This window comes from Oncorhynchus masou, chromosome 31, assembly GCF_036934945.1.
Source record: "Oncorhynchus masou masou isolate Uvic2021 chromosome 31, UVic_Omas_1.1, whole genome shotgun sequence".
Lineage (NCBI taxonomy): Eukaryota > Metazoa > Chordata > Actinopteri > Salmoniformes > Salmonidae > Oncorhynchus > Oncorhynchus masou.
The window spans coordinates 33,057,399-33,081,824 of NC_088242.1; the positions used below are offsets into that span (position 1 = coordinate 33,057,399).

Here is a 24,426-nt window from a genome sequence, read left to right on the forward strand (position 1 = left end):
GTCAATTGGAGATACATGTGGATGTATTTCAAGGCCTACCTTCAAACTCAGTGCCTCTTTGCTTGACATCATGGGAAAATCAAAAGAAATCAGCCAAGACCCCAGGAAAAAAAAATTGTAGACCTGGTTCATCCTTGGGAGCAATTTCCAAACGCTTGAAGGTACGACGTTCATCTGTACAAACAATAGTACGCAAGTATAAACACGATGGGACCACACAGCTGTCCTATCACTCAGGAAGGAGAGGCGTTCTGTCTCCTAGAGATGAATGTACTTTGGTGCGAAAAGTGCAAATCAATCCCAGAATAACAGCAAAGGGACTTGTAAAGACGCTGGAGGAAATGAGTACAAAAGTATCTATATCCACAGTTTAACAAGTCCTATATCGACATAACCTGAAAGGCCGCTCAGCAAGGAAGAAGCCACTGCTCCAAAACCACCATAAAAAAGCCAGACTACGGTTTGCAACAGCACATGGGGACAAAGATCGTACTTTTTGGAGAAATGTCCTCTGGTCTGATGAAACAAAAATAGAACCGTTTGACCATAATGACCATCAAAAAGGGGGAGGCTTGCAAGCCGAAGAACACCATCCCAACCGTGAAGCACGGGGGTGGCAGCATCATGTTGTGGGGGTGCTTTGCAGCAGGAGGAGCTGGTGCATTTCACAAAATAGATGGCGTCATGAGGAGGGAAAATTATGTGGATATATTGATCTCAAGACATCAGTCAGGAAGTTAAAGCTTGGTTGCAAATGGGTCTTCCAAATGGACAATGACCCCAAGCATACTTCCAATACTTCCAAATTCCTGACCTCAATCCTATAGAAAATGTGTGGGCAGAACTGAAAAAGCGTGTGCGAGCAAGGAGGCCTACAAACCTAACTCAGTTACACCAGCTCTGTCAGGAGGAATGGGCCAAAATTCACTCAACTTTTTGTGGTAAGCTTGTGGGAGGCTACCCGAAATGTTTGACCCAAGTTAAACAATTTAAAGGCAATGCTACCAAATACTAATTGTGTGAATGTAAACTTCTGACCCACTGGGAATGTGATGAAAGAAATAAAAGCTGAAATAAATCATTCTCTCTACTATTATTCTGACATTTAACATTCTTAAAATAAAGTGGTGATCTTAACTGACCTAAAACAAGGAATTTTTACTAGGATTAAATGTCAGGAATTGTGAAAAACTGAGTTTAAATGTATTTGGCTAGGTGTATGTAAACTTCCGACTTCAGTTGTCTGTAGATAGTTTCCCAGAGTGAACTATTCCCTATATTTTGCTCGTCAGTTACTGTCAAAAATATAAACGCAACATGCAACAATTTCAAAGATTCTGCAGTTACAGTTCATGTAAGGAAATCAGTCAATTAAAATAAATTCCTGAGGCCCTAATCTATAGATTTCACATGACTGGGCAGGTGGCACAGCCATTGGTGGGCCTGAGAGGGCATAGGAGCCTGGCCCAGCCAATCAGAATTTGTTTTTCCCTACAAACGGGCATTATTATGGACAGAAATACTCTTCAGCACCCCCCGCTACAACCCCCCCTCCCCTCTTTCTGATGATCCAGCAGGTGAAGAAGCTGGATGTGGGGAAGAAGCTGGATGCTAGCGTGGTTAAACATGGTTGGTGGTTGTGAGGCCGGTTGGACGTACTGCCAAATTCTATAAAACAACGTTGAAGGTGGCTTATGGTAGAGAAATGTACATTAAAATCTCTGGCAACAGCTCTGGTGGACATTACATGTTCCCGCAACTTGAGACATCTGTGGCATTGTATTTTATAACAAAACTTCATATTTTAAAGTGGGCTTTAATTGTCCCCAGCACAAAGTGCGTATGTGTGATGATCATGCTATTTAATCAGATTATTGATCTGCCACACCTGTCAGGTGGTTTGATTATCTTGACAAAGGATAAAATGCCCAGTAACAGGGATGTAAAAACAATTGTGCACTAGATTTGAGAGAAATAAGCTTTTTGTGCGTATGGAAAATGTCTGGGATGTTTTGTTTCAGCTCATGAAACACTTTACATGTTGCATTTATATTTTTGGTCAGTGTAGATTGTGCCAGTCTGGCAGTTGTAGTCTCATTTGGCTTCGTTATTTGGTGGCAATAAGGTGTAAATGGTAGCCTCAGATAAACAACCTTTTTCTTTGGAAATTAGCCCTTATTTTGTCTAGCTAGAATCCCATAGATGACTTTCCTCTTGCATCCCCTCATTCTGACTGTCTCATCACACCTGATCTCCCTCTTTTATTTCAAGTATTTTTCTTTTCTGCCGTCTCCATGAAAGCAGGAGTAAGCGTTGTGTGCTAGAGGAAGGTGACCGCCAGAGGCTCATAAGCACATTTGCCGCACGGGCCATCACTGCCCACAAGCAGTCCAGTGCCAATGGGATCCTCCTCAACAATATGCCCAAGTCCGAGAGCAACATCACATTATTCTCGGACGAGAACCCCCTAACCACCAAGAACCCCCTGTTTGACGAAGGCACGGGCACACTCAGCAGCCCAGAGACCCTGGGGAAGCACCAGAGGAGGAGGGACCTCCTGGGGGCCTACTCCCCTCCTCAGGCCCCTCGAGGCCTGAGACACTCCTTCCTGAGATTCAACTCTGGTGGCTCGGGCCACTCCTGGACCCTACCTTCCAGACTCCACAGGAAGGAGATGTATGATGCTCTGAGGAGACAGGTGGTGATGGACCCGGTGCAATGGGAGCTGGAGATTCTGAAGACTGAGCTGAAGGACAGTAAGGACATGCTGGATGGCCTGGACTGGGGAAACTTGGGGCGCGGCACCTACATGGAGCCCAAGCCCCTGTCGGTGAAGGAGCAGGCCAGGCAGTTTGAGCAGCAGGCCATGAGGGAGATGAAGCAGAGGCAGAGTCGGGACTCCAGGGGGTCTCTCTCTCCAGACTTCCTGATGGGGTTGGGGTTCGACAGCCCCCAGCACCGGGCCAGAGAGGACCGACAGTCTCTGGGCTCCATCCTGGGTAGCGACAGCCCCCAGCGCCATCGCCACTCTGTGAGCTCCATCCTGAGTAGAGAGGAACGCCACCTGGGCCAAGAGAGAGAGGGCCCACCCTGCATCATTATCACCCAGAGCGATGGAACTCCACCCCCCACCCACAAGCCCACTCCACCTGTCCGGCGCAGGTTCAGCTCCAGCTTCTCCAGCTACAACTCAGCCTCCGCCGAACCCTACGAGGTCAACCTGGAGGTCATCCCTGACCCCCCTGACGTGCCCCCTCCACCCCCACCCAACTCCCCTCTTCCCCCCTCCACGCCTCGTCCTCCCACCTCCCATCCGTCCCCCCCACTTAACTACGGCAAAAACCCTGCCCCGCCCCCTCCTCCGCCTCTCCCTCCTCCTCTGTCCCCTTCCCTCAATCGTCCATCTACGTTTGTGCTCCCCCCCCTGCCCGCTGTGACCACCCTGAGACCCGTGTCCCTGCGCCCTCCCCCGCCGCCCCTCCCCACCGATCCCCAGCGCCCCAGGAAGGAGTTGAAGGGGATCCTGAAGAACATACAGAACATCGCCGACATCGAGAAATCTGTCGCTAATATGTACAGTCAAATAGACAAAAAACAGATGCTTCCACGGAGCGCCCTGAGGCCACGAGGGTCTGTGGATTCCATGGACTCTGTAAATGGCATACTAGACACTGCAGAGATTGTAGCCCCCACCATAACAGAGGTACAGGCAGAGGCTCTGGTTGCAGAGCAGCCACATCAGGTGCAGGTCCAATCAAACGTTAGCATGAACTCTATAGTGGAAGAGCTGGAGAAACGCTTCCCCTCTCAGTCCACTGCAATGTGACTCTCTCTTTCTTTCTTCATTGACTGTTTCTACATTTTTTTTTTGTTAATTTTGAAATTCCATTCTTTATCTTTGTTTTAATTTGTGTTCTTTTGTTTGTGTGTCATCTATGTATTTTTTTCAAGGGAGTTGTTCTCGATCAGACATCAATATTTATTTATTGATGTATGTATTGTTAGTGATGTTTTGTTGTTTAGCCTATAGTTAGCCTATAATTGTATAATTCTATGGTCACCTAAAGATTAAAGAGTCTAGAGAATTCTGCCCATCAGTCTCATAAAAATGAAAAATCATATTCATTCCACTCAAGTCATTTTAACCATTTTGAGTCTCAGGAGAATTTTCCCAACCTGAAAGATATATAACGAAAGTGCTCCAGTACATTTGATTACCTTGAAGCCACACCCCAGCAAAATGTGAACATTCCCAGAACATTAGCTAAGATTCCCAATAAGTTCTAGTTAGGTTTTTATCTAATGTTAGGATGATAACAAAGTATTCTTCTTATTTTATGTTGTAAATGAAATATCCTTAGAATGTTCTAACATTCACTCTAATATTGTGCTTAACATCTGCAACAAACACCACAGAACATCCCCCAAAAGTTCTCATTAGGTTTCCAGGTAATGTAGTAACACAATCTACCAGTAATGTTTTCCCAGAACACATTTAATTGATTATTTTAAGGTTCCCAGAAGGTTTCATTAGGTTGTGGTAACGGTCTGGTAGGAACATTGTGGTGACACCACAAACGATATGTTCCCAAAACACAAAAAAATGTAAATTTGTGTGGATGATTGTACAATGTTTCTTTTAGGGTGCAAATATACATTCACCTGATGTTGCAAGAACGTTCCCAGAACACATTTCATCTGATCTTTAAAAGGTTCCCAGAATGTTTCGTCAAGACACAAAGACTGTCCAGTTGTGCTGACATTCAGATAATGTTTAAGTTCGGTTGCACAGGACATTCCTCTAATGTTGTAAGAATGTTGACAGAAAACCTGGTCTAAGTTCTTTAATGGTTCCCATAACATTTTATCAAGTTATGGGAGTTGTCTGGAATGTTGCAAGAATATTCTTGTGATATTCACATAGGTTGCACAGAACATTCCCACACTGTTGCACAACGTTCCACAATTTCCAAATATGTCCATTTTTATCACGTTCATAGCCTATTTGTTTTAGGTTTAACATAATATTCCATTGATGTTCACGCAATATACATTCTACCTTGTCTTGGAGGTCATTTATTTTTAAGTTTTACCTAATTTTACCACAACATTCTCATCTTGCAAATTTGTAGCTCCTTAAAGCAGATTCGAATACATTCCCGCTATGTTTCTCTCCAGATTTAATGACGAGTCGATTTAAGGGACTGTATTGTATGTAATATAAAGACATTTATAGGACATTTGAACAGTATTTAAAACCTCTCTGGGATAGGCGGGACGCAAATATCTCACCTGGCCAATTGCCAGGAAAAATGCAGAGCGCCCCAAAAAAATAAAAAATGCTATAAAATTCAAACTTTCATTAAATCACACATTTACGATACCAAATTAAAGCTACACTCATTGGGAATCCAGCCAAAATGTCAGATTTCAAAAAGGCTTTTCGGCGAAAGGATAAGAAGCTATTAGCTGATGATAGCACAACAGTAAACAAAGAGACAATAGCATATTTCAACCCTGCAGGCACCACACAAAACGCAGAAATAATTTATAAATCATGCCTTACCTTTGACGAGCTTCTTTTGTTGGCACTTCAATATGTCCCATAAACATCACAAATTGTCCTTTTGTTCGATTAATTCCGTCGATATATATCCAAAATGTCTATTTATTTGGCGCGTTTGATCCAGAAAAAAAGAGCTTCCAATTTGCGCAACGTCACTACAAAATATCTCAAAAGTTACCTGTAAACTTTGCCAAAACATTTCAAACTACTTTTGTAATACAACTTTAGGCATTTTTAAACGTTAATAATCGATCAAATTGAAGACAGGTCTATCTGTTTACAGGAGGATCACAAACCAACGCTACTTTTACAGTCTTACGCAACTCTCAACAGTACACATAACGTTACCCAGTTCCAAGATGGCCGTACTTCTTCATTGCACAAAGGAATAACCTCAACCAAATTCCAAAGACTGGTGACATCCAGTGGAGGCGGTAGGAACTGCAAACAAGTGCCTAAGAAATATTGTTTCCCAATGAGAACTCACTGAACAGACAGTGACCTCAATTTTTTTATTTTCTGAATGGTTAGTCCTCAGGGTTTGGCCTGCTACATAATTTCTGTTATACTCACAGACATGATTCAAACAGCTTTAGAAACTTCAGAGTGTTTTCTATCCAAAACACTAATGATATGCATATCTTATATTCTTGGCATGAGTAGCAGGAAGTTGAAATTGGGCATGCTATTTATCCAAAATGCTGCCCCCTATCCCAATTAATCATATAAACACAACCATATTTTTTACACTTTATATGTTGAAAGTCTGAACATGTGGGGTTTGAACCTGGAATGTTTGGTTCCCAAGCCAGGTTTTTTATTCTCTGTACCACCAGGGAAGCTCTCAGTTTAATCAGGAATGACATTCCTTTTTAGCATTATTAGACATAACGAACCCAGGGATATACTGGTCACTGGGTTGTTCACCATTACTTCACCAATCCTCTTTATGTGCTGCATACTTCTGGGCCCATATTTACAAGGTATCCAAGACTGAGTGCTGATCTCGGATCACTTCTGCTTTTCAGATCATGAAAAATAAGACATGGGGGGACCATGTCAAGCGTCTCAAAGTAGGAAATTTATCAGGTGCGTTTTTAAAAAAGTTGAACATTCAATTTTTACACATTTTATTATTTACAGTTTGGCTAAATTCTGCATTTCTTACTAGATTTATACATCTGGATGAAATGAACACATCCTCTCTTTTCATAGATTATATATGAGCCTCAATTTCACAGATTTCTTTTCATTTTTTATTTTTTTAAAGAAATGTGGCTTAAGAAAGTGTGGGATTGGACCTGCAATCTTCAACTCTGCAGCCAGATCATTAAGTTTTTGTGTTTTGGGAACATATCTTTTGTGATGTCCCATCAATTTTCCCACCAGACAGTTCCCACAACCATTGAAACATTCTGAGAGCCTTTAAAGGACCGACAAAATGTGTTCTAGGAATGTTCTTGCAGCATCTGGTGAATGTTTTTTGTACCCTAAAATACAATTTTTATTATCATCAACACAACTGGACAGTTTTTGTGTTTTGGAAACATATCATCTTTTATGTCCCCACAATGTTCTCTCCAGACTGTTCCCACAACCTAATGAAACATTCTGGTAACCTTTGAAGAACAGATTCAATGTTTTCTAGGAACGTTCTTGCAACATCAGGCAAATGTTTTATACAAACATTCTAGAATCATAAGCCTGACTGAACAGTTTTTGTGTTATGAAAACATTTGCAACGACCTAATGAATGTTCTGGGAACTTTCACCAAACCAATTTTGGTTTGGTGGGACTCCACTGAGTAACTACAGTGCATTCGGAAAGTATTCAGACCCCTTGACTTTTTCCACATTTTGTTACATTACAGGCATATTCTAAAATGGATTCCATATTCCTCATAAATCTACACACAATACCCCATAATGACAAAGCAAAAACAGGTTCAGATTTTGTTGCAAATTTATTCAAAATACAAAACTGAAAAATTACATTTACATAAGTATTCAGACCCTTTACTCAGTACTTTGTTGATGTACCTTTGGAAGCAATTTCCGTCTTGAGTGTTCTTGGATAAGACGCTACATGCTTCGCAGACCTGTATTTGGGAAGTTTCTCCAGTTCCTTTCTGCAGATCAGGTTGGATTGGGGAGTGTTTCTGCACAGCCATTTTCAGGTCTCTCCAGAGATGTTCGATCAGGTTCAAGTCTGGGCTCTGGCTGGGCCACTCAAGGACATTCAGAGACTTGTCCCGAAGCCACTGCTAAGTTATCTTAAATGTGTCCTTAGGGTCATTGTCCTGTTGGAAGGAGGACCTTCGCCCCAGTCTGTGGTCCTGAGCGCTCTGAAGCAGGTTTTCATCAAGGATCTCTGTAATTTGCTCCTTTAATCTTTCCCTTGATCCTGATGAATCTCCCAGTCCCTGCCGCTGAAAAACAGCATGATGCTGCCACCACCATGCTTCACCGTAGGGATGGAGGCAGGTTTCCTCCGGATATGACTCTTGGCATTCAGGCCAAAGAGTTCAATCTTGGTTTCATCAGACCAGAGAATCTTGTTTCTCATGGTCTGAGAGTTCTTTAGGTGCCTTTTGGCAAATGCCAAGTGGGCTGTCATGTGCCTTTTACTGAGGAGTGGCTTCCGTCTGGCCACTCTACCATAAAGGCCTGATTGGTGGAGTGCTACAGAGATAGTTGTCCTTCTGGCTGGTATTCCCATCTCCACAGAGGAACTCTGGAGCTCTGTCAGGGTGACCATTGGGTTCTTGGTCACCTCACTGACCAAGGCCCTTCTCCCCCAAATGCGCAGTTTAGCCAGGCGGTCAGCTCTAGTAAAAGTATTGGTAGTTCCAAACTTCTTCCATTTAAGAATGATGGAGGCCACTATGGTCTTGGGAACCTTCAATGCTGCAGAACGTTTTTGGTACCCTTCCCCCAGATCTGTGCCTTGACACAATCCTGTCTCTGAGCTCTACAGATAATTCCTTCGAACTCATGGCTTGGTTTTTGCTCTGACATGCACTGTCAACTGTGGGACCTTACATTGACAGGTGTGTGCCTTTCGAAATCATGTCCAATCAATTGAATTGACGACATGTGGACTCCAATCAAGTTGCAGAAACATCAAGGATGAACAATGGAAACAGGATGCACCTGAGCTCAAATTCGAGTCTCATAGCAAAGGGTCTGAATACTTATGTAAATAAGTTGTTTCTGATTTTTATTTTTATTTAATATTTGTATTTATTTAATCCATTTTAGGTTAAGGCTGTAACGTAGCACAATGTGGAAAAGTCAATGGGTCTGAATACTTTCCGATTGCACGTATATGTGTTCTATAAAGCTTTGCTCGCTCGCACACCACATGTTCTCTCTCTCTCTCTCTCTCTCTCATTTCTCCTTTCTTCTTCTACATCTTCTTGACTAGCCTAGATCTTCCCTCATGCAGTCACACACATACACACAAACACACACGCAGACACACTCTGCAGGTTTGAAGTCTACTGCGTTATGTAAATGACTTTCAAATAAAGTTACACCATGTATGAAATCAGAGGGAAACTTTGAGTTCTCTGCTCTTTGATAGTGATTGAGGTGCGAGGGGCTGCCATGTCTTGGCTTGTAGAATCATTTCTATTTGTCACTCGTGTTAGGTGTACACTCTCTATTTCAATAGTGGTGTTATACACAATGTGTAATACAAACCCACCAGTTTCATTGAATGGGATTCAAGTATACTTTTGGAAAGATAGTCTGTCTCACACAGAGAGGCAAGGCCAGCCTACTAGAACTAAAGCACTAGAGGGATCACTATTCATCTGAAGAGGAGACACGCCAGCCAGTGGAATGAAATACAGACACGGAGACTTAGTCAGTGATCTGAGTACCTCTCTATGGTACTTGGCTTTTTCCGTGTCTCTGCACATCTTAGCTGAGCGCGGGTGGAACAACTTGCTTGTCAAATTGGGATGCATGTGCTTTTAATTACCTAACCAATCCATCGTGTTTCTGGTCGGCCTCCTGTCACCTCCCACCTGTACCACGGCGGTAACTCTTCCACATTTATTCAGCCCGACGTCCCTCCGACTCCCTCCATAATCCCACTTTTCATTAGGCTGGCAACTAATGGAGACTGTATCCTGCGTCATTACATGTGGTTCTCACTCACTTTCATCAATATCCGCTGCTGCGGCTCTCCTTGTTGTGTCCTGTTTGCCAGTGTGAGTTTGATCGTAGGACCTCAGGTAGTCAGTGGTAGAAGAAATAGCAGTTTAATTGGCAGAGAGAAACTCAAGGTTGGCCTGACATCTCTCTATAGCCTTGATTCTTGATTTTGCACTGCTATTTCTTCCTCTCTCTCTCTTTCTATAACCCCTCTCTCTACCTCTCTCGTTCTACCCCTTTCTCACTCTATTGCAATTTCTTTCCACTACTTGCCCTGGAAGAGTATCCTCTCCTCCACACATCATTCCTCAGCATCCCCCTGTATCATGTCATGCCTCCCTTTCATCCTTAGCTCATGCTCTGCTCATGGCTGTTTTCCCCTAGTTACACTAGGTGTTGTTAATCAGCAAGGAGACGGAGGTAGTAGCACCTCTCAGATGACGCACTGTTCTCCAGAATCTGTTAATCCTAGGGAAATATTCATGATTTCCTGTCTAGGATTAGGACACTGCCTTTCTGTGAAGGCAGATGAAGCCAGGCGAGTCACACTATGAAGTCAGGCGAGTCACACTATGAAGTCAAGACACTAGATTTAGTGCTGAGATCAAAGTAAGCATCCACAGTGTTTCACAGTATCGCGCTAACACGTTTATACAATCTCATTTCTGACAACCCGGACACTTTACAGATGTATTCCACAATCACAGATGTATAGTACATACTCTATATGTACTGCATACACTTTGACTCTGATTTCCGCCAGATTCACTTAATGAAGTACTGTGTCTTTGGGAGTGTTAACCCTGATTGTGACCCATGATAAGCTTGACTAGCGAGACTTATTTTCCCACCCCAGTACCACAAACTGCTTATCAACTCTGCCAGTGATGACATCCAGGCCAAGACCAAGGAGCATAGGCATCCACTACTCGGACCAGTCCCACACACCCTCCTCTGGGGACGAGGCATGACCTTTGTAGCCCGACACAAGAGCAGGGGTATTTCTACTGGACAAGCTCCACCACACAGGGGCACATTAGCCGCCTCACCACATCACCGGCGGAGTGGGGCTGACAAATTCCTCTCTCAAAGTCACCAATGATTGTTTAGCCGTGAAATGTTCATTTGGAATTCCTCATTACGTTCTCATCAGGGAACAATTGCAATCATTTGCTTCAGATGATCAGCGTCCTGGGCTGAATTCTAATCACTGGTGTTGAACGCAAAGTGGTTCCGCTGACGAGTGGAGATGCTTTCCTCCCGATCCTCCCCCCCCCATCCTCTGTGTAATTAAACGTCTCCCTTTTGTCCAGTGTCTCTGGATGATTATTTTAGTGTCAATGGTTAGTGTAGTGTCAACAGACTGCCGTTGGTCTAGTCTGTGTAAAGTATGAATTCATACGCCGAGATGCCGTCAACCTTAACAAGGGCCCCCCGGGACCAGTGGAAACAAAATGGCTCCATATCATCAAAGGTCCACCACCATATTTTACAGTAAGTATTGGGTTATCATCCGCTCATGTATTCTCATTTCAACTCCAAACACGACACTGGTGTGTGTGTGTTTGTGTGTGGCCTAAGAGCTCTATTTTCAGGTCATCCAACAAATGTAAGTTTGCTAAATGACATTGGCACTTAGATTGGAACCAGTGCTTTGGTCAAATGGCCGAGGACACCAGTGCTGTGTTTGGAGCGGAAATGAGGGTTGCATGAGTGGAAAATAACACACCTACAGTAATATATGGTGTTGGATCATTGATGTTATGGAGCCATTTTGCTTCCACTGGTCCTGGGGGCCTTTGTTAAGGTCAACGGAGTCATGAATTTTTTTCCAACAACCTGGTGTCTTCTGTCAGGAGTCTGAAACATGGGCGCAAGTGGATCTTCCAACTAGACAATAACCCCAAGCACACATCACGCGGCAGGGTAGCCTAGTGGTTAGAGCATTGGACTAGTAACCGGAAGGTTGCAAGTTCAAATCCCCAAGCTGACAAGGTACAAATCTGTCGTTCTGCCCCTGAACAGGCAGTTAACCCACTGTTCCTAGGCAGTCATTGAAAATAAGAATTTGTTCTTAACTGACTTGCCTTGTAAAAAAAAAAGCCCACTAAAATAAATGATTAATTGGCCACAAAATCAACATTCTGCAATGGCCATCTCATCCATTGGAAATCCATTGTGGTTTGAATAGAAGAGGACAGTCAATAAATGCAGGCGAATGATATCAAGGATCTGGAAGGATTGTGTATAGTGGAATGGTCCCAATGTATTCTCTGACTCATAAAACATTTTAGAAAAAGGCCCAGTGCCATTATCCGCCATTATCCTCGGAAGGTGAGGTATTGAATACAGACGTGTTAATAATGTTGACTCCCTACCTTTTTTCTGAATTGTTTTATTACTTTTTATTACTTTTTTTATCTCTTTCTCTGAGCAATTGTATTAGTATAAAAAAAATCTAATTTCCCAGTTGTTTTAGAGTGCATTCAGAAAGTATTCAGACCCCTTGTCTTTTTCCACATTTTGTTACGTTACAGCCTTATTTTTTACCCTCATCAATCTACACACAGTACCCCATAATTACAAAGCAAAAACGTTGTTTTTTTAAAACATATTTGCAAATTGAAATCTGATTACACATTTTTAAGTATTCAGACCCTTTAATTTGTTGAAGCACCTTTGGTAGCGATTACAGCATCGAGTCTTCTCGGGTATGACGCTTGGCACACCTGTATTTGGGGAGTTTCTCTTCTTCTCTGCAGATCCTCTCAAGCTTCACTGCACAGCTATTTTCAGGTCTCTCCAGAGAAGTCCGATTGGGCTCAAGTACTCCTGCCTTGTTTTGGCTGTGTGTGCATAGGGTCATTGTCCTGTTGGAAGGTGAACGTTCGCCCCAGCCTGAGGCCCTGAGCACTCTGAAGCAAGTTTTCATCAAGGATGCTTCACCACAGGGATGATATTGGCCAGGTGATTAGCCATGTCTGGTTTCCTCCAGACGTAACGCTTGGCATTCAGGCCAAAGAATGTTGTTTCTCATGGTCTGAGAGTGTTTTAGGTGCCTTTTGGCAAACTCCAAGTGGGCTCTCATGTGCCTTTTACTGAGGAGTGGCTTCCGTCTGGCCACTCTACCATAAAGGCCTGATTGGTGGAGTGTTGCAGATATGGTTGTCCTTTTAGATGGTTCTCCCATCTCCTCAGAGGAACTCTGGAGCTCTGTCAGAGTGACCATCGGGTTCTTGGTCACCTCTCTGACCAAGGAACTTCTCCTCCGATTTCTCAGTTTGATCAGATTTCCAGCTCTAGGAAGAGTCTTGGTGGTTCTTGGGGACGTTCAATGCTGCAGATATGTTTTGGTAGCCTTCCCCAGATCTGTGCCTCGACACAATCCTGTCCCGGAGCTCTACGGACAATTCCTTCGGCCTCATAGCTTGGTTTTTGCTCTGACATGCACTGTCAACTGTGGGACCTTATATAGATAGGTGTGTGCCTTTCCAACTCATGTCTAATCAATGGAATTTACCACATGGACTCCAATCAAGTTGTAGAAACATCTCAAGGTTGATCAATGTAAACAGGATGCACCTGAGCTCAATTTCGAGTCTCATAGCAAAGGGTCTGAATAATTATGTAAATAATTCTGTTTTTATTTTTAATAAATTAGCAAAAAATGTCTAAACCTTTTTTCGCATTATCAAATCAAATCAAATCAAATTTTATTTGTCACATACACATGGTTAGCAGATGTTAATACGAGTGTAGCGAAATGCTTGTGCTTCTAGTTCCGACAATGCAGTAATAACCAACAAGTAATCTAACTAACAATTCCTAAACTACTGTCTTATACACAGTGTAAGGGGATAAAGAATATGTACATAAGGATATATGAATGAGTGATGGTACAGAGCAGCATAGGCAAGATACAGTAGATGGTATCGAGTACAGTATATACATATGAGATGAGTATGTAAACAAAGTGGCATAGTTAAAGTGGATAGTGATACATGTATTACATAAGGATGCAGTCGATGATATAGAGTACAGTATATACGTATGCATATGAGATGAATAATGTAGGGTAAGTAACATTATATAAGGTAGCATTGTTTAAAGTGGCTAGTGATATATTTACATCATTTCCCATCAATTCCCATTATTAAAGTGGCTGGAGTTGAGTCAGTGTCAGTGTGTTGGCAGCAGCCACTCAATGTTAGTGGTGGCTGTTTAACAGTCTGATGGCCTTGAGATAGAAGCTGTTTTTCAGTCTCTCGGTCCCAGCTTTGATCCACCTGTACTGACCTCGCCTTCTGGATGATAGCGGGGTGAACAGGCAGTGGCTCGGGTGGTTGATGTCCTTGATGATCTTTATGGCCTTCCTGTAACATCGGGGGGTGTAGATGTCCTGGAGGGCAGGTAGTTTGCCCCCGGTGATGCGTTGTGCAGCCCTCACTACCCTCTGGAGAGCCTTACGGTTGAGGGCGGAGCAGTTGCCGTACCAGGCGGTGATACAGCCCGCCAGGATGCTCTCGATTGTGCATCTGTAGAAGTTTGTGAGTGCTTTTGGTGACAAGCCGAATTTCTTCAGCCTCCTGAGGTTGAAGAGGCGCTGCTGCGCCTTCTTCACGATGCTGTCTGTGTGAGTGGACCAATTCAGTTTGTCTGTGATGTGTATGCCGAGGAACTTAAAACTTGCTACTCTCTCCACTACTGTTCCATCGATGTGGATAGGGGGTGTTCCCTCTGCTGTTTCCTGAAGTCCACAATCATCTCCTTAGTTTTGTTGACGTTGAGTGTGAGGTTATTTTCCTGACACCACACTCCGAGGGCCCTCACCTCCTCCCTGTAGGCCGTCTCGTCGTTGTTGGTAATCAAGCCTACCACTGTTGTGTCGTCCGCAAACTTGATGATTGAGTTGGAGGCGTGCGTGGCCACGCAGTCGTGGGTGAACAGGGAGTACAGGAGAGGGCTCAGAACGCACCCTTGTGGGGCCGCAGTGTTGAGGATCAGCGGGGAGGAGATGTTGTTACCTACCTACGGGGCGGCCCGTCAGGAAGTCCAGTACCCAGTTGCACAGGGCGGGGTCGAGACCCAGGGTCTCGAGCTTGATGACGAGCTTGGAGGGTACTATGGTGTTGAATGCCGAGCTGTAGTCGATGAACAGCATTCTCACATAGGTATTCCTCTTGTCCAGATGGGTTAGGGCAGTGTGCAGTGTGGTTGAGATTGCATCGTCTGTGGACCTATTTGAGCGGTAAGCAAATTGGAGTGGGTCTAGGGTGTCAGGTAGGGTGGAGGTGATATGGTCCTTGACTAGTCTCTCAAAGCACTTCATGATGACGGAAGTGAGTGCTACGGGGCGGTAGTCGTTTAGCTCAGTTACCTTAGCTTTCTTGGGAACAGGAACAATGGTGGCCCTCTTGAAGCATGTGGGAACAGCAGACTGGTATAGGGATTGATTGAATATGTCCGTAAACACACCAGCCAGCTGGTCTGCGCATGCTCTGAGGGCGCGGCTGGGGATGCCGTCTGGGCCTGCAGCCTTGCGAGGGTTAACACGTTTGAATGTTTTACTCACCTCGGCTGCAGTGAAGGAGAGACCGCATTTTTCCGTTGCAGGCAGTGTCAGTGGCACTGTATTGTCCTCAAAGCGGGCAAAAAAGTTATTTAGTCTGCCTGGGAGCAAGACATCCTATCCTGGTCCGTGACTGGGCTGGATTTCTTCCTGTTGTCCGTGATTGACTGTAGACCCTGCCACATGCCTCTTGTGTCTGAGCCGTTGAATTGGGATTCTACTTTGTCTCTGTACTGACGCTTAGCTTGTTTAATAGCCTTTATGGGGTATCAAACAAGCTAAGCGTCAGTACGCCATTATGGGGTGTTGTGTGTGTAGATTGCTGAGAAAAAAATGATTTAATCAATTTTATAATAAGGCTGTAACGTAACAAAATGTAGAAAAAGTCAAGGGGTCTGAATACTTTCCAAAGGCGCTGTATACTTTTATCTCTCATTTACTCAAATGTTACCTTTATTTTAGAAGTTACCGGTATGCCTACAGTCGGGAAGGCCACCATTTTGGCAGCATGCCGCCAAATATACAGCTTGTTGCGTTGTGGCTGTAGACATATAATCCATCGAAGGGTTTTGTTACCTCCTACCTTGGCAATTTGACTATTAAACTCATGGGTACACTAGCAATGGCTGCCAGTCCTGACTGTCATCTATGGATTATATTTATATGCTTGTTTGCAACTCTCGGTTTGCCTTTCGCAAATTATCTAATTGCAGGAGAAAACGTAATTTGGAAAACAAATGCCTACTGTATTAAAGAGAAAACAAATCTGTCTGTAGAACCAATAGAAACAGTTTCTCAACAACTTCCATTTTTTTCTGAACAGCAGCACTCCCTACAATTTAAAAAAAAAAATCCAGCCATGGCTATATATCATATTAGAATATGCAATTTTAAAAGTTATGAAAGTCTTGAAATTCACACAACGTATTTTTCTGTTGGCTTTTGGCTCTCTCTCTCTCTCTCTCTCTCTCTCTCTCTCTCTCTCTCTCTCTCTCTCTCTCTCTCTCTCTCTCGTTAAGGGGTAGAATAGATTTAAGAGAACTGAAGAATGTTTCAGATTATTGCCTTCCAAAGGAAATGAACAAATGCTTTACAATTCTTACCCACTTGAAACTGAAAAATGTGTGACAGGAGACCACTCTCGGCGTTTGATTTAAGCAGCCAAATTCACCTACAGTAAGTAAAACAATGTTCATATCTGAAAGCTCAATTCAATCGTTATCTTGACAATCTTGTTTACTGATTTCCACAATGTTTCTTCCCCTACAGGCGTGGGTACGGACATCATGAGGTACGTTGGCGTTTCCACTCGCCTAAAAATTGACATTGCTGCTTTTGAATGGTCGTCCTACTTGTCAGTTTATTTAACATAATGTTATCTATAGACACCGCCTTGATAGAATGACAAAATCGGAATGGGGAAATAAAACTTCCAATGCGCCGCCCGCCTTATATTTGGGGAGGCGATGTGATGAACAGATATTGGAAAGGTTCTGCAGATGGCGGAAGCTGTCATATATACCTTGGGTTTTGGTTATGAAATTCTCTTATTATACTTCACTGACACAGGCTGTATTTGTTTCATCTCTATTTCCCGTCAAACTCCCTCTGACCTTGCTTGCTACCCCTTCCCCATCCATATTTACGTTGATCCACAATCTCTTTAATGAAACCTTATATTTCTCTCTCCGTCTTGTTTCTGTATTTTCCTCCTCTGTCTTTGCGCTCTCTCTGGCAGCAACAACAGTTGCTTAGGCCCTCTCTTCTGAGACCAGAGGTACAGAACACAATCTCTTTCCCCCCTTTGAGCTTCGGCTAAGTAGTGAAATATGTCTTTAATAAAGCACAGAGGCCTATTTGTTGGCCTTCTCATGTTTTCCTTCAACCTCATTGTCTTTGAGTAATGCTTTGTTTTATCCACGACAGGAGCTCTCCATGGAGTCTGGCATCGACCCAGGCCAGGACTATTACACCCAGGATTATTATAATTATGACCATGGGTGAGAGAGAGAGAGAGAGAGTGTGTGTGTGTGTGTAGTGTGTGTGTAGTGTGTTTGTGTGCATGCATGCATGTGCGTGTTTGTGTTACTGAGGCCTTTCTGATCCTGTGTGTACACAAGGGCCAACACCTTGCCTCACACCAGGGAAGCTCAGTCAGTCTGCAGAGTCCAGAGACTCCTTCAGAGTTCAATACCAAACGGCTCTCGTCACGACAGGCCTCCAGACTGCCTCCCCTCCCGCTGAAACATCAGAATTAGTTTTTCGAACAGCCTTGAAGTGGAGCATACAGGTCGGGATACATAACGATGGCTTCAGACGAAACGGCTCATATTGTCATTTGTTGCCACCTGCGATGAATTCCATAATTAGCGAGTCTAATCACTCACCTAACCTGTTCCAATGAGCACCATCCATGTGGTGTCTTATAACAGAGCAGAAAGGAGCGCGGATTAAGATTGAATGTTGTGCACGGAATTAGGCTCTTAAGACTTTCTCCCTCCAGCACCAAAGTGAGAGGGCGATTAGTTTTAGAGGATGAAAGATTTGGTTCTACAGACACTGCAGCAGTGGATACAGTACATTTACCTTTCCCTGCCTCTGAGTCTCTTTCGTCTCTCTCGCCTCTCTCTCTCTCTACGCAGATGTTCAACTTTTAATTAGAACGTCCGGGCTCTCATTTCAGCTATACCGGCTGTTATTTTTCTCTCTGCTATGTAGCCTCTCTCTCAAAATGCTCATGTTTCCCGTCACACCGACCGCCATTAATACAATTAGAGTTTGGCTCCCGTGGGGTTGAGATGTGGGGTAATAGTCTTTTGGCTGGAGGCTTGAGCTATTTAACCATTACTGACACCATGTACTGTTGGTCCATCCAGTGATGGCAGAGTGCGCCCTGTTAAGCTGATGGTCTGTTTCTATTTTAAAAGATGCTTTCTCCCTGGGAGCACTAAAAGCCTTTAATCTGGGCGCATAGTGACCTTACTTCTACGCTCTGTAGTGAGTGGGCCCTGGACCTTATGGTACGCCTTGTCTGCCCCCCTCTGGCACTAAAGATCAGCTGAACAAAGTCACAGAAAGAAGAAAAGAAAACACTGCCTCGGGGTAATGACTGTAAAACCCCATAAGGAGGCCTTAGCCTAAATAAAGAGGCTCCTTTGCCGTCTCTCTCTCTCTCTCTCTCTCTCTCTCTCTCTCTCTCTCTCTCTCTCTCTCTCTCTCTCTCTCTCTCTCTCTCTCTCAGTTTGGAGGCACTGGGGACCCGGGCTTATTCACACATTCTGTTTTACACTCACTTCTGGAAAAAAAATGACAGAATTCTACTGAGAAATGAGGTTGAATAAATGTAGTGATGGCTGCTAGTGAGTGCGAGTGTGTGCGTGCGTGTGCTATGTTTGTGTTGTCTGTGTGTGTGTGTGTGTGTGTGTGTGTGTGTGTGTGTGTGTGTGTGTCAGTACAGTGTGTTAACTAACCTGTTCCATCTCCCCTCCAGGTATGAACTGCCTCAGTATGGCAGTCGCAGGAAGTTGATATCTCCGACAGGCCTGTATGATGAGTACGGAGAGGTGATCGTTGACGATGATGGGAGCTATTACTACAGCCCGCAGGAGTCGGAGGGAGAGGTAGCTGATTTTATCTACAACTGTTACGTTGTTCAATAGCTACATGTGTAATACAAAATGATGCAACTTTGAATTCAATGGAAAGTACACTATGTGCCTGGAGGAAACACTGCGTGTTGAATGGCTGAGTAATGGTTAACAGTGGCTTTAATGGTAGCTTGGGCTGATGTGACTGTAACAGGTGGCCATGCGGGGTGGGAGGAGGCCCCCTATGCAAGGCAAAGAACCCCTTCACGGCCCACCCAGTGGCCCCCCCAGACAGGCCTTTAGAGACCAGCAGCCCCCCTATTCTAGAACAGAGCAGGACCGGCCACCGCCAGAAGAGGGCACTGCTGCATCAGACTCCAAACCCCACCACTCCTCCACGGTCATTCAGAAACTAAAGGCAGTCATGAAACTCAGCAAGTTCCCTGTCTCGGTGAACAAGAAACCTGGTAACCCCCCCTCGCTCCACCCCCCATGGAACAAAGCCAGGATATTCCCCATGAAGTTCTCCTCCAAGGATCGGAGCGACGGAGGAGATGGTGGGGACTTCCTGACACTAACTAAGGCCTACCGCTCCGACAGCATGTTGATCATGGACTGTGGCATGGTCATAGATGGGAGCTACTTCCAGGCTTCGGATGATGCCAAGCCCTCGGTCAAACAGCAGTTGGGGAAAGCGTTGAGCCGTATAAACATCTCCAGCAGGCTTCAAGATCGGAGGATATCCCCTATTGAAATCCTCAGTGTGAGCTCTCTAGCTGAGCAGAGGATGTCTGGATCCCAAAGCTCCAATGACACTAAGTTGGAGGAGAGGAGGAGGTGGCAGGCCTCCCTGGCTTGGGACATTAGTGAGCAAGAGGAGGGCAGCAGCTCTGAGGGAGAAAGCATTAGTAAAGAGGCCTACTCCGACAGGAGTAGTAGGAGCAGTGCTGCTTCATCCTCCACACTGGGTACCGCGGGCTACCCTGGAGGAGACTTGGGTGGAGAGGATGACCAGGGGAGAGCTGTAGATTCAGATGAGCAGGAGGAGTGCCCGGGAGATTATGAGGAGGAGGAAAGGATGTCAGAGCGAGACTCAGATGGGGACTCAGACACAGAGAAGGATTTGGAGACAGAGGAGGAGTCCCAGACAGAGAGAGACTCAGACACAGAGAAAGAGACAGATTCGGGATCAGAGACTGAGGACAACAAGAGGAGTGTGACATCTGCAGAAACTGAGGACACAGCACAAGGGACTCAGAAGTCCTCACCCAGGCCACCATCCAGTAGAAGATTCTCTGTGGTCACCAGCCAGAGCAGTGACAGAGACAGTGGCGGTGGCACAGACAGGTCACAGAGCTGCAGTAGCAGAGCCAGTAGGAGAGCATCCTCTGACAACAGTGGAAGTGTCTCTGACCCAAGCTCCAGGAGCTCTAGATTTACCAGGACAAGAAGCGCTAGATCCAGGTCCTCCTCCCACACTCTAGGGTCCGAGGACACCATCGATGAGGAGAGCGAGGAAGAGGAGTCTTCGGGGGAGGAGGAAGTGGAGGCTGAGAGCGGAGAATCACCAGAGGAGCATAGTGAAGGGTCGTCGTCCAGGAAGTCCAGTGGGAGTCGGACAACGGCCTCAACTGGAAATGGACGAGGACCGACCGCCGTGTCCTACTCTACAGAGGTCAGCAGTGGCATGATGGACACCTCAGATGACCATTCCCCTGTCACCGAGGAGGAGGAAGCCACGATGAAGAGACCGTCCAGCGGTATTTATGGAAAAGGCTTGAAGCAGAGCACAGAGGAAGAGGAGGAGGAAGACGGGGAATCGGAAGATGACAACCCAGCTGATTCCGATGCTGATGAAGCCGTAACATCTTAAAGTGAATTCCGATCCCATTAAGTAAGATTACCGAATGCCTTGGATTGCGTGTGCAATTATCTGAGTGGAATTTATTATTGTCATATAAGCCATTTTAGGAAGCTTTTAAATTACAGAGAGTCTAAAATGCATGCCCTTCCTTGCTTTGTTCTCTTTTTGGTCCAATCTCTAGCTGCCGCTGTTGCTGCCATTTCTACATTGCTTTCATGAATACTGAAAGCATTGTCCTTTGGTGGGATAATCGTATTCTTCCTTCTAAAGCTCTTAGGGCTCTGTAGTAAATGGTTAATGATTGCTTCTCATCTGTCTGTGTCAAGAAGCATAACAGATTGTGGTTAATTCACATCAGAAGACATAATCATTTCCTTCAACAGCTCCTTCTCCGGCATGACAGTGTGACATTGTGTTTGCTGCTGGCATCTCTTCGCCTTGCCCGTCAAATGGTGTGAACCCATCTCTAATGATGTCGTGATGTTAGGCTTCATGTCTCTCATACATCATCTGCCTTATGTTTATTTGTTTGTTTGTGTCCTTCAGTACGGGAGGAAGAAGCGGATTAAGCTGGTGGTGGACAGGGAGTATGAGACTAGTTCGACGGGGGAGGACAGCGCTCCGGAGCCCCAAAGAAACCGTCTGTCTAACCTGACCAACCACAGTAACATCAATGGCAGCGTGTACCTGGCGCAGAACGGCTCGGTCATACGCACCCGCCGGTGTGTCCACTCAAACAACATCAAGGTCAACTCCCCAGTGCGGCTGGGCAAGCACTTTAAGAAACTGGACAGACTGGCCGTGACTCACGAGGAGAGACTGCCTCTCAACAGCCCCGTGGCGACCACGTCCTCGGTCGACAAGACCCTCAACACCCAGCCATCCAGCGGCTCCCTGGCCTCCAGCACCAGTGGCCCAGAGAGCATAGCGTCAAAGTCCAACATCGCCAAGGCCAGGAGCGAGAGAAGCCGGAAGGCTGAGGAGCAGGAATCACCAGTGGACAATGAGGACGTGAGAGAACCTTTAGAATCTCAGAGCGATCGCACACAGTCCGATGAGGAGGAGCTATGGATGGGGCCTTGGAACAATCTGCACATACCAATGACAAAACTGTGACTTTTGTATTTCCACTTTGCTACAGTATGTGACAAATTGTACTTTTTAGTATTGTCCTCCAATTATATGGCATAAAGCTAAATTGAATTGCACTTAATTTCAATATAATGTCTTTCTTTATCAGTAATCCACTGGTTTGCTTTTACAGTACAAAAGTAATTGGCGTCATCTTATAAAATATGCTACATCTAAATGTAGCTACATTCATTTAACAGTTTTTGCAACCAGCAAGTTATGATGTTTCTTTTAAATACAGGTTATTCAAAATGTTGAGTTTACATGCTATTTTCCTAATATAGCCACTTCTAGAATGTTGTTTCCATAGAAGCCTGGATCAATTTAGCTGGGAAACATGAAGATGTATTGATTAGGGATGCACTTGCTGTCCACCTGGGCCTATAGTTGTGCTTTGGAGACACCTCAATCATAAACGTCACTCAGACTTGAATCCATTGTTGTTGTTTTTTTTCATTTTTATACAGATTGTTACATTTTTTTTAGGAAGAATTGAAATACTATCTGGTTTGCTGCATACTGCATATTTGACACGTCTTGAAATAACAATTCTGGTTGTGGTCTTTGTTTTGAATCGGTATTCGTACTGGCCATGTGATGTTTATAAGCACATAAAGCAATGCAGTAATCTTTGTTCTAGTGCTGATATATCAAACACACCTTCATCTGTCTGGCTACCGACCTGATGATGGATACAGAAATAAACATTTCACACCAAAATGATGCTAGTTTTATTCATCTAGTCCTTTCCCCCTCTCTGAAATAATAAAACATATATTTGTTTGCAGCGAGAAGTATGCCAAGTTCAAAAACCCAGTCTACGCTATGCATAGTTAATATTTGATATTGCAGTCAGTTAAATTGACCATGTGTTTGCTTTTGCTCTGAGAATCAGCAGTGTGATATCGATTACATTTCAAGTACTTTGGTTGCTATTCACTAGAGCTAGAGAACTTAAGAAGAAAGTGTTTATTTTTAATCGTTTCTGGAAGGAGAATATATCAAACATTCATTTTTATTGATTTAACTAAATTGCCTGATTATGGCGATGCCAGTGCGTACACAGTGAATTCATTTGGCCTTATTATCTCTGCGTTAGTCAGAGGATGGTTCACCTCATTAATCCGGATGAGAATTACATGAGCTGAGAAGTAGTGTGCTTTGGCTCTGGAATCATATCTACAGTGCCTTGCGAAAGTATTCGTCCCCCTTGAACTTTGCGACCTTTTGCCACATTTCAGGCTTCAAACATAAAGATATAAAACTGTATTTTTTTGTGAAGAATCAACAACAAGTGGGACACAATCATGAAGTGGAACGACATTTATTGGATATTTCAAACTTTTTTAACAATTCAAAAACTGAAAAATTGGGCGTTCAAAATTATTCAGCCCCCTTAAGTTAATACTTTGTAGCGCCACCTTTTGCTGCGATTACAGCTGTAAGTCGCTTGGGGTATGTCTCTATCAGTTTTGCACATCGAGAGACTGAAATTGTTTCCCATTCCTCCTTGCAAAACAGCTCGAGCTCAGTGAGGTTGGATGGAGAGCATTTGTGAACAGCAGTTTTCAGTTCTTTCCACAGATTCTCGATTGGATTCAGGTCTGGACTTTGACTTGGCCATTCTAACACCTGGATATGTTTATTTTTGAACCATTCCATTGTAGATTTTGCTTTATGTTTTGGATCATTGTCTTGTTGGAAGACAAATCTCCGTCCCAGTCTCAGGTCTTTTGCAGACTCCATCAGGTTTTCTTCCAGAATGGTCCTGTATTTGGCTCCATCCATCTTCCCATCAATTTTAACCATCTTCCCTGTCCCTGCTGAAGAAAAGCAGGACCAAACCATGATGCTGCCACCACCATGTTTGACAGAGGGTATGGTGTGTTCAGGGTGATGAGCTGTGTTGCTTTTACGCAAACATAACGTTTTGCATTGTTGCCAAAAAGTTCAATTTTAGTTTCATCTGACCAGAGCACCTTCTTCCACATGTTTGGTGTCTCTCCCAGGTGGCTTGTGGCAAACTTTAAATGACACTTTTTATGGATATCTTTAAGAAATGGCTTTCTTCTTGCCACTCTTCCATAAAGGCCAGATTTGTGCAATATACGACTGATTGTTGTCCTATGGACAGAGAGTTTGCTGCACTGAAAGTAAAGGGGCTGAATAATTTTGCACGCCCAATTTTTCAGTTTTTGATTTGTTAAAAAAGTTTGAAATATCCAATAAATGTCATTCCACTTCATTATTGTGTCCCACTTGTTGTTGATTCTTCACAAAAAAATACAGTTTTATATCTTTATATTTGAAGCCTGAAATGTGGCAAAAGGTCGCAAAGTTCAAGGGGGCCGAATACTTTCGCAAGGCACTGTACATGTCTACATACTCAAAGCTTATCTATTTCGACATGGTCAACTTTTAATTGAATCAAGTCTGCTCAAAGCTCACACTTGTTGTCACATATCAATAATGCCAATATTTCTAACATGTTATACTATTTGGGTTGTATTGTGATTTAATTTCACCATACGTGTAATCCTAGCCA

At 44.1% G+C, this 24,426-nt stretch overlaps 2 protein-coding genes across 2 annotated transcripts in view; both read left to right on the plus strand.

The window, feature by feature from the left end:
* LOC135523828 (protocadherin-15-like) overlaps positions 1 to 20,759 on the plus strand; it is a 201,934-nt gene extending 181,175 nt beyond the window's left edge. The window contains exons 34-38 of the mRNA XM_064950765.1: positions 16,569 to 16,590; positions 17,038 to 17,076; positions 17,226 to 17,299; positions 18,790 to 18,919; positions 19,101 to 20,759. Of these exons, the coding sequence (XP_064806837.1) occupies positions 16,569 to 16,590; positions 17,038 to 17,076; positions 17,226 to 17,299; positions 18,790 to 18,919; positions 19,101 to 20,759 (1,924 nt within the window). The remainder of the gene's footprint in view (positions 1 to 16,568; positions 16,591 to 17,037; positions 17,077 to 17,225; positions 17,300 to 18,789; positions 18,920 to 19,100) is intronic.
* LOC135524853 (protocadherin-15-like) lies at positions 1,566 to 3,826 on the plus strand. The gene is made up of 3 exons (XM_064952713.1): positions 1,566 to 1,639; positions 2,305 to 2,999; positions 3,081 to 3,826. The coding sequence occupies exons 1-3, from the start codon at positions 1,566 to 1,568 to the stop codon at positions 3,824 to 3,826; spliced, it is 1,515 nt and encodes a 504-aa protein (XP_064808785.1).
* Positions 20,760 to 24,426: the final 3,667 nt, after the last annotated feature.

Coding starts and splice junctions, on each gene's coding strand:
- LOC135524853 (XM_064952713.1), top strand. CDS start 1,566: ATGATCCAGCAGGTGAAGAAGCTGGATGTGGGGAAGAAGCTGGATGCT. Junction 1,640..2,304: donor GTTAAACATGGTTGGTGGTT/GTGAGGCCGGTT, acceptor CCATGAAAGCAG/GAGTAAGCGTTGTGTGCTAG. Junction 3,000..3,080: donor GTCTCTGGGCTCCATCCTGG/GTAGCGACAGCC, acceptor GCCAAGAGAGAG/AGGGCCCACCCTGCATCATT.